The sequence below is a fragment of the Oncorhynchus masou genome, chromosome 31, assembly GCF_036934945.1.
Source record: "Oncorhynchus masou masou isolate Uvic2021 chromosome 31, UVic_Omas_1.1, whole genome shotgun sequence".
Lineage (NCBI taxonomy): Eukaryota > Metazoa > Chordata > Actinopteri > Salmoniformes > Salmonidae > Oncorhynchus > Oncorhynchus masou.
The window spans coordinates 26,004,887-26,014,316 of record NC_088242.1 but is presented as its reverse complement, the minus strand read 5'-3'; the positions used below and the strand labels follow the sequence as shown (position 1 = coordinate 26,014,316).

At 40.1% G+C, this 9,430-nt stretch overlaps 1 protein-coding gene across 3 annotated transcripts; it reads right to left on the bottom strand.

Annotated features, from left to right (window-relative positions):
* Positions 1-581: 581 nt before the first annotated feature.
* On the bottom strand, positions 582-7,750 carry lcmt1 (leucine carboxyl methyltransferase 1). Of its 3 annotated transcripts, XR_010452859.1 has the most exons (12): positions 7,326-7,750; positions 6,914-7,005; positions 6,687-6,808; positions 6,499-6,575; positions 6,202-6,263; positions 5,989-6,091; positions 5,103-5,223; positions 4,893-4,994; positions 4,318-4,409; positions 2,758-2,855; positions 2,548-2,626; positions 582-2,423 (listed from the first exon to the last, which is right to left on the bottom strand). XR_010452859.1 is itself a non-coding variant. In XM_064950500.1 (11 exons), the coding sequence occupies exons 1-11, from the start codon at positions 7,409-7,411 to the stop codon at positions 2,604-2,606; spliced, it is 978 nt and encodes a 325-aa protein (XP_064806572.1). In that variant the 5' UTR covers positions 7,412-7,750; the 3' UTR covers positions 582-2,603. The 3 variants fall into 3 exon arrangements, 2 of the variants coding, with proteins under 2 accessions (XP_064806572.1, XP_064806573.1); XM_064950500.1 differs by having other exon boundaries at positions 582-2,626; XM_064950501.1 differs by lacking the exons at positions 582-2,423; positions 2,548-2,626; positions 2,758-2,855 and adding an exon at positions 4,617-4,686 and having other exon boundaries at positions 4,323-4,409.
* Between the last annotated feature and the right edge of the window lie 1,680 nt (positions 7,751-9,430).

Genomic DNA, 9,430 nt, shown 5'->3' with positions numbered 1-9,430 from the left:
AACACATAAACTGGACAGTTTTATCTCAATCTCTTCATTCAAAGACTCGATCATGGACTTACTGACAGTTGTGGCTGCTTTGCGTGATGTATTGTTGTCCCTAACTTCTTGCCCTTTGTGCTGTTGTCTGTGCCTAATAATGTTTGTACCATGTTTTGTGCTGCTACCATGTTGTGTTGCTACCATGTTGTTGTCATGTTGTGTTGCTACTATACTGTGTTGTCATGTGTTGCTGGCTTGATATGTTGTTGTCTTAGGTCTCTCTTTATGTAGTGTTGTCTCTCTTGTCGTGATGTATGTTTTGTCCTATATTTATATTTAATATTTAATCCCAGCCCCCTACCAAAAGGCCTTTTGGTAGGCTGTTATTGTAAATAAGAATTTGTTCTTGACTGACTTGCCTAGTTAAATAAATAAAAATATGGACTTGGTCTTTTACCACCCCTACCTTGTCACAACACAACTGACTAGCTCAAACGTATTAAGAAGATAAGAAAATCCACAAATTAACTTTTACAAGGCACACCTGTTAATTGAAATTGCTGTCCTTCAATGACCAACAAAATTTGCTGAGCTTGAGCAATTTTTACAAAAACAATGAATATAGTGGGGTCCGAAATTATTAACACCCTTGATAAAGATGAACAATAATGACTCAATAAAATAAACAATTCAAATACTGAGATATTGTATGATAAATTATTAACACCCTTGATAAAGATGAGCAATAATGACTCAATAAAATAAATAATTCAAATACTGAGATATTGTATAACAAATTTGTGAAATTATATGTTATACTAATACAATTGCTCAAGTAATATATTTTTTCTCCCGAAGAGGTAGGGGTTCAAATGATTGACATCCCTAAAGATTTTTATAAATAACGTATTAGGTCCCATATTCGTTGCATGCAATGAATACAAACTTGTGACACTCTAAGCTTGTTGGATGCATTTGCAGTTAGTTTTGGTTGTGTTACAGAGTTCAAAGATCATACCCCCATGCTAACCTCCCGTTATTGGTAATTGTGAGAGTTTAGCATGTCTTGGGGATATGAACTTTGACCTCTTTTTTACTCATCATTATTCATGATTTTTCAGGATGATCCGTAATCATGGTAGCATCCGCAATGTGTTTAGAAACATTCTATTCTTATCTATAAAAAAGTGACACAAATGACTCAACATGTATTTATATTGGGCACAAAATAAGATGAAAAACCATAACTAACTTCAAATGCATCCAAGTTTGTAGAGTCACAAGCTTGTAGTCTTTGTGTGATAGGAATATGGGACCAAATACTGAACTATAACTACTTTACAAGACTCTTTAGGGGTGTCAATAATTTTGACCCCCCCCTACCTTTGAGGAAAAAAATATATAACTCTTTAAACAAAATCTCTTTCTCTGAGCAATTATATTAGTATAAAACAATTTCCCAATATTATGAGCATTCAATAAAGCTCAATATTTGAAATATTTTATGCAGCGATTATTGCTCATCTCTATGAAGGGTGTAAAAATGTTCAAACCTCACTGTATGTCACACTAATTTTTATTTATTTACAAGTAATTTGGAAAATGTTCTATCATTTGTAGGTTGAGTACATTGGTAGGGAAAAGTCATTGAATCCATTTTTGGGGTTAAGTTTTAAGGCAGCAAAATGTGAAGACTGTGCAAGGGGTGTGTAGACGAACTAGACACTGCATATGTGTTACAAACATCTCTCTTCTATCACTGTCTTCAGTGCTCTAGTGCTGCTATCTGTATCCATACCACACTGTACACAAGGTCATATTGGGTTAATGTTTCTCTGTAAAACACAGGATCTGAACAGAAGGACATAGGGGTCTCAGAGGGTGACAAACTATTCAATGTGTCTTCCATGTGGAAATGACATCGACTTTCATGGCATCTAATGCAGTCTGTTGACCATAGGTAATGAAATGGAGGTCAGGTTTTCAAACACAAATATTAACAGCTTTATTCAACCTCTAGACCTGCATTGTCGTGTCATTGGTACTGTTGTATCACCTGCAAGAATTTGAAATTTGTTTGCTCTGATTGAAAATGCCACTCCTATTTCTTTGACTAGAATCCTTGTTACATGCAAATGTATCTATTGCTACCTTAAATCCAGAATCAAAGAAATCTTTAAGTGCATTCAATGTATTAACTTCACATTTCTATTCGTAAGACACTATCGGTCTTGGCAATACATTTTTAGAGTCTTAATAATACATACACTTTTTAGTTCACAACACAATGGCACATTAAGAACTTGACCGGTACCTGGCTTAGAAACAATGAAATGAAGTCTAGGGATGCTGTCCTTTCCAAAGTCTTGTCATTCATATCACACTTCCAGCACAACCTTCTCTTTTCTTTCCCAAAAACATGCTGGGAGGCAGTGGGTGCACTTATGGGATGCAAAGGAAACACATCAAGTAGAATTCTGCTGATGCCAGAAGTTTCCCACACTTTATTTGAAGCAAAGACAGACAGGACTGGAGTTTGATGTTAACGGGTTCCTTCTTCCTTACATGGTGGTGTTGATCACAGAGAAACAGGCTGAAGACAGTCAGTCCACAGTCCAGGTTCAGAAAGCAACTTGTGAGAGTCCTGGAACAAGCAGATGATGGTGTCATTGCTGATCTTATAAAGAACAGTGATTGAAATTAAAAACAACTTTCTGTATCCAAATGTAAAGACTTAAAAATAAACTTTGTGACAGTACTCTAACCCATATGTACCTAGCTTGAGCTTGTCCTTGGTGGCCCAGCATATACTGTAATGTTGGAGGAGCTGCTGCAGAAGTTCCTTCTCATCCAGAAATTCCAGACGCTCTATTCTGTATTAAAAAAAGATGGATAAACTAAATAAAGAGCTGAAATTCTTTTTAATTAAAAACTTGAGCTAAACAATGTGAAACTGACAATGGAGAAATAACATGATGCCTAATGTATTGAAAATACTTTATACAACAGGTGGGTCTAATCCTGAATGCTGATTGGTTAAAAGCGCATTCCAGCCGGTGTCTATTCCACAAGTCACCGCCGGCTGAATATTTGACGTTAAAATGCCTATTTACTCTGTTCCATCTGACTGCACAATCGACTGTCTCATCAGCCCAGCCAGGGAAGTTAGAAACTTGATCTCCACTATAAAAATGTACTCATTATCTCACATTTCTTTTAGACTAACATTTAGTTTTCAACAGCGGAGATTTGTATAAACCTTGCTGTCGGTCTCGTCGAAATTTTCACATTTAGATTCCCCACTGTCCCATAGTAATGAATGTGTAGGGGTCGGGACGAGAGAGGCAGGCAGTGTTTCTCAGCCAGTCTAAAGCATTAATCAGCTGGCATCATTTTACGGATATATATACAAAGAATATACAATCGAAAAAAGGTAAAATGAAACGAAGTGCAGCCAGTTTGTAGTCTTTCCTGCTTCAGTTTGAAGTTGTGTGAGCTGTGTCCTCTGAACAGTGTCCTGACAAGAGAGCACATTTTCTATGCCAGGTAAAATCGTGCCTCATTAGCTCATTGTTATGGATGTATCCAAATAAATGTCACTAGAAAACAGCTTAAACAAATGCAGCTACTGTTGTTATTCTGTCTGCACTGTTGGACGTGACTAAGTTAACCAGCAAGGGATAAGAAAGTTGCCAGCAGGTATAGCAATGGAACATTTAGAACGAACGACTGACACGTGTCTGTAGATACAGAACGAAAAGACTGAACGACTGGGCCGCGTCTCTGGCAACCGAACCAATAGAACGGACAACCAGTCAGATTGGGTAGCAACCCTATATTTGTTTCGGGACTATATAAATAAAATACAATTTTATTGGTCACATACACACGTTTAGCAGATGTTATTGCGATTGTAGCAAAATGCTTGTTTCTAGCTCCAACACTGCAGTAATATCTAACAATTTCACAATACACACAAATCTAAAGGAATGGAATTAAGAATATATAAATATTTGGACGAGTAATGTGGGAGCGGCAGACTAAAATACAGTAGAATAGAATACAGTATATACACACGAGATGAGTAATGCAAAATATGTAAACATTATAAAAGTGATTCTGGTTGAAGGATGAAATTGTATGAATCAATTTATCAAAATAACATTTTGATTGAAACTATCATTATTTGAATATGTTGTATAAAAGGAATAATGCCCTTGAAGCCAGTGTTTGGAGGATATACCGGCACAGTTTGCAGGCCCTCGACTAACAACACCCATGCCAATATATTCTCCAAATACTGGCTTCTCTAGCATTAACACTTAAGTGTCTTACCTTGCCACGTCGTCCTGAGGTATAACACTGTACACAGTCATCATGTCCAGAGCATCTGCATTCTCCCAGCCCGTCTTTAGGAAGCGCTCTTTCTACAAATGCAAGCATGTTTCACTTCAGGACATGTCTTGCACAAAATCAACACTTGGGATTTGTTGTTTAATTGTCATGATTGAGTACATATATATGTTTGGGGTGACATTTGATAAAGTTTAAATACAGAATATTTACAAGCAAAGGATTTAAGTCATAATGACTGTGAAACTTTCAAAAGGAAGCAAAACTCTTGACCAAGTGACCTCATAAGTCTTCGGCCCTGAGACCTTAAGTTTGGTTCCAGAGACAGAGATCTGGAGACTGACACAGCTGCTGTAAATACAGAATTGTAGTCTTCTAATCACACCCACTCAGCATGTATACACCGTGTTTGCATCACAAAGTGAACCTTGTCTAACTGTGCTGCATAATCACTGCTGCCTTCAGATTTAGCTAATTCTGTAACGTCACTTCTGATCTTATACAAAGGTGTTTTAAAGTGTTGTTGTAAAGTTGCTGTACGGTTGAGGGTGCTGTACCTGTGTTTCCAGTGACTGACACACCTCCACTCCAGCCAGATTACACTGACGACGCTGAAGATTCTCAATCATCACCTGGCCAAAACGATCCAGCATGTTCACCTAGAAAGAGAGAGAAACAATTAGCATAGACGCTCAGCGATATAAATGGACTCAGCAGAGGCATTCTATCTCGCCATAGTTCAGAGTCTGATCTTGTTCATCCTTTACCTGCTCATAGTTGACAAACATGGCTGTGTGGAAGGTGACTGAGGCCCAGTTCACCAGCTTGGATGACTGATCTGGAGTCATGTAGACCAGCACACACTCTGACAGGAACAACGTAGGCAACCTAGGAGAACAAAACATCCCCAAGTTTTAAAAAAGCCAGAGGATTCCTAATCAGTTCTGCATGTAAAAAAAAGGTATACATTTTATGTCTGGGATGCATCCTACATGTAACAAAGGTGAAATAGACAACATTTATTTGCATCTGCTTAATTTCTCCCTTGAATGTCAGAATCTGTGACATAAAACACCACATCCACAGAGCCTTTGGCACAAGTGGCAGACATTTTAGAAGACACTTGAATCCACAAAAAAAAAAGTATTCTAACATCATTGAGGCTTGGCTGGTAGACCAGACCTCACAGGAAGAAGTTAATATATGCACTAAAACAATAAGCTCTCAGAAAAGCAGAACCCTTGGTTGACACTGGGCCAGTGGCTATGGCGGCTTTTCCAAGTCTCATAGGCTGAGATCAAAGGAGATGGGTCTCTTTGAAAGCACAGGCGGAAAGGATGGAAAATCAAAGAGCACCCAAGTGTATGATCGTTGTCATCAGGAACTGACTGCCAAACACTCAGCCACGTCTGGCCAAGACCATAAATACGAGTTAGGTACAGGGAAAGAACACTGTCAGCCCAAGACATCAATAGTCTGCCAAACATCCTACTGTAGCGCTACAGCAAAACTGGTGATCCACTGATACGGTTGGATACCGCCTACCTCAAAAATGGCTAGACTCTTGCAAAGCTGTCCAACAAAATGAAATAAAAATAGTGCAACGGTGAATTCTAGGCCAAACATATTCAATATAATGTTATTTTCACTGACTCTGGGTTGAGGTGGAACTTCTTCAGTTTGTCATCTAGGCCTGGGATGTCCCTGAGGTCAGCACCGATGATGCAGTACCTGTCTGAGTCTAGGCTGTGGCCATCTGAAACAGACACAGACAATACAAATGACTAGGTGAAATGTTACCATAAGAGACAACTACATACAAGTAGTATGTTGATTTGTATCAGCCAATGTCTTTTACTTCATTACCTAGTAATAGTGAGTCTGTGGAGTGGGTCTCAATGAGAGGTTTTGACAGTGGTGGTTTTGTCCTGAAGAAAAGGTTCACAACATTATAACTACACACTAAATTGTGTTTCTTTTTAACAGATTAGCACACTACAAGTGAAGCTGGACAGACTATTTCCAAAAGTGTTTATAGACAGGCTCTGCTTCCCTCTACAGGTCAATTTCTGACATTACTGAGACCACAGTGACATCAAAACAAATGAAACCAAAAACTGATGTATATGAATTATTCTAAAGAGAAAAAGTAGAATGTCTTACTTTATGTTGTGTATTTTCCTGGCAGCAATCATTGGAAAGTCAACTTCAAAGTATTTTCTAGGCATGAGGTTTTCATCCTAAAAACATACAAATGACAAATGAAAGATAATGCAAGTAAAAAACCAAGACCAAGCATGAATTGTACTCTAAGATTGATGCATTTCCTTAATGGGATTGTTAGACTGTACCTTTAGCCTCCAGAAAGTGGTGTCCAGCCCTGCCCCCAGGTTCACTATCTGACAGTCACACTTTGTTTTCCTGAGGAAGGCATCCAGGAGGTGGTTCATTCCCTGCACGCGGGCATAGTAACCTAACAGAGGACAACAAAGATTTAGTAATACAGTATTAGACAAGCCTTCTTCACGCCAAACAAATGTAATAAATGTGTTTTTGTCTCGGGCCAACATCGACTTGCCTCGGTTAATTTCTGGAGCTTTTCGTTCCCCTACCGACCTCACAAAATACTGGACATAGGGGTCTGTCCAGTAGCCTTTACTGGTTGCATATCTGAAAATCAAACAATTGGTAAGTATTGCATGTCCAAATGCAGTATAAAAATATACTACACTCCCATTTATGAAATAAGTCTTATTGAATATGGTTGTGTCATTTACTGGGTAAAATCTGAATAAATACTAATGGTAAGCTGATTATTTATTCCAACACTATGTGGTTCAATAGATACACTTTTCATGTTGCTGGTAAGCAGGTGGCTGCAACTGGGGGAGGCAATTGACGTGTTGCAAACGCACAGCAACCATGTTGCAATTCTGATCACCTAGCTAAGCAGCAGCTTGTACATGTTATGAATCTAGCTAGCTAGCTACCTTTTGCATGTCGTTGCATCGTCACAAGTCGACCTCACTGCTTCGTCGGCAGTGTCTAAATCTGTAAAGGGTTGTCGGGCAGCCATCTAACAGTTTCACACCTCATACAAAAGTCCCTGTTGTTGATATTTAAAAAGAAAACGCTATTCTCTGCAACACCAAATGCATCAGCTGTTCCAATGTGGCTAACGTTAGCTGGTTGCTAACACTATAACTTTGACCGTAGCTTTGAAGCCAGGCAAAACAACTTGACCAGCCGGTTGGTGAAACTCTATAGTAGATGGACGAATTGATATAAGAAGCAGTTAAATAATTTAACTACCGTCACATAACATATGCAAGAAATTCTGCTAAATTGGCATTATTTAACTACCACTGCTCAGCTGAAGGAGCTTGACAGTCTTCAACATCCGGTGCAGACAATGTATGTGTTCTTCTTCGATGAGGTTTAAGAGCGGTTGGCATCCTATAAATGTTGCATTACCGCCACCTACTAGACTGGAGTACAACTCCCTTATACCTTGCTTGAAAATAAATAAATAAACAAATACCCTACCATCTAACATTACACACACACAAATAATAAAAAATAACACCACCCTAATCCACTATTTAAATATATTTAGTCCTACTTCAGGCCAACAATCTGAAATGATGTGACACCACCACTTAACACCCCCCAAAGCTTTCCCTTGCCCTCCATTTGGCAAATCTGACCATAATACTATACTCCTGATTCCTGATTCAAGCTAAAATTAAAGCAGGAAGCACAAGTGACTCTGTCTACAAAAAATTGGTCAGATGAAGCAGATGCTAAGCTACAGGACTGTTTGGCTAGCACAGACATGAATATGTTCCTGGACTCCTCCGATGGCACTGAGGAGTACACCACATCAGTAACTGGCTTCATCAATAAGTGCATTGATTACATCATCCCCACAGTGACTGTACGTACATAACTTAACCAGAAGCCATGGATTACATGCAGCACTCGCAAGGAGCTAAAGGGTAGAGCTGCCGCTTTCAAGGAGCGGGACTCTTACCCGGAAGCTTATAAGAAATCCCGCTGTGCCCTCCGACGAACTATCAAACAGGCAATGCATCAATACAGGACTAAGATCGAAACGTACTACACCGGCTCCTATTAGACTACCAAGGGAAGCACAGCCAAGAGCTGCCCAGTGACACGAGCATACCAGATGAGCCAAATAACTTTATGCTCACTTGTGCCCAAGAACACTAAGGTAACCTGCCTAAACGACTACAACCCGTAGCACTCACGTCTGCAGCCATGAAATGCTTGGAAAGGCTGGTCATGACTCACACCAACACCATTATCCCAGAAACCCTACACCCACTCCAGAATTGCATACCACCCCAACAGATGATGCAATTTCTATTGCACTCCCCACTGCCCTTTCACACCAAGATAAAAGGAACACCTATGACAGAATACTATTCATTGACTACAGCTCAGAGTTCAACACCAATCTCATCGCTAAGCTTAGGACCCTGGGACTAAACACCTCCCTCTGCAACTGAATCCTGGACTTCCTAACGGGCCGCCCCAAGGTGGTAAGGGCAGGTAGCAACACATCCGCCACGCTGATCCTCAACACAGGATCCTGATCCTCAGGGGTGCGTGCTCAGTCCCCTCCTGTACTCCCTGTTCACTCATGACTGCACGGCCAGGCATGACTCCAACACCATCACTAAGTTTGCCGATGACACAACAGTGCTAGGTCTGGTCACCGACAACAATGAGAGAGCCTATAGGGAAGTGGTCAGAGACCTGACCGTGTGGTGCAAGGACAACAACCTCTCCCTCAACGTGATCAATACAGAGGAGATGATTGTGGACTACAGGAAAAGGAGAACCGAGCACATCCCCATTCTCATCGACGGGGCTGTAGTGGAGCAGGTTGAGAGCTTCAAGTTCCTTCGCGTCCACATCACCAACAAACTAACATGGTCCAAGCACACCAAGACAGTCGTGAAGAGGACATGACAAAACCTATTCCCCTCAGGAGACTGAAAATATTTGGCATGGGTCCTCAGATCCTCAAAAGGTTTTACAGCTGCACCATCGAGAACATCCTGACGGG

Coding starts and splice junctions, on each gene's coding strand:
- lcmt1 (XM_064950500.1), bottom strand. CDS start 7,411: ATGGCTGCCCGACAACCCTTTACAGATTTAGACACTGCCGACGAAGCA. Junction 6,264..6,498: donor AGGAAAATACACAACATAAA/GTAAGACATTCT, acceptor CCTTTTCTTCAG/GACAAAACCACCACTGTCAA. Junction 4,410..4,892: donor GTCAGTCACTGGAAACACAG/GTACAGCACCCT, acceptor TTGCATTTGTAG/AAAGAGCGCTTCCTAAAGAC.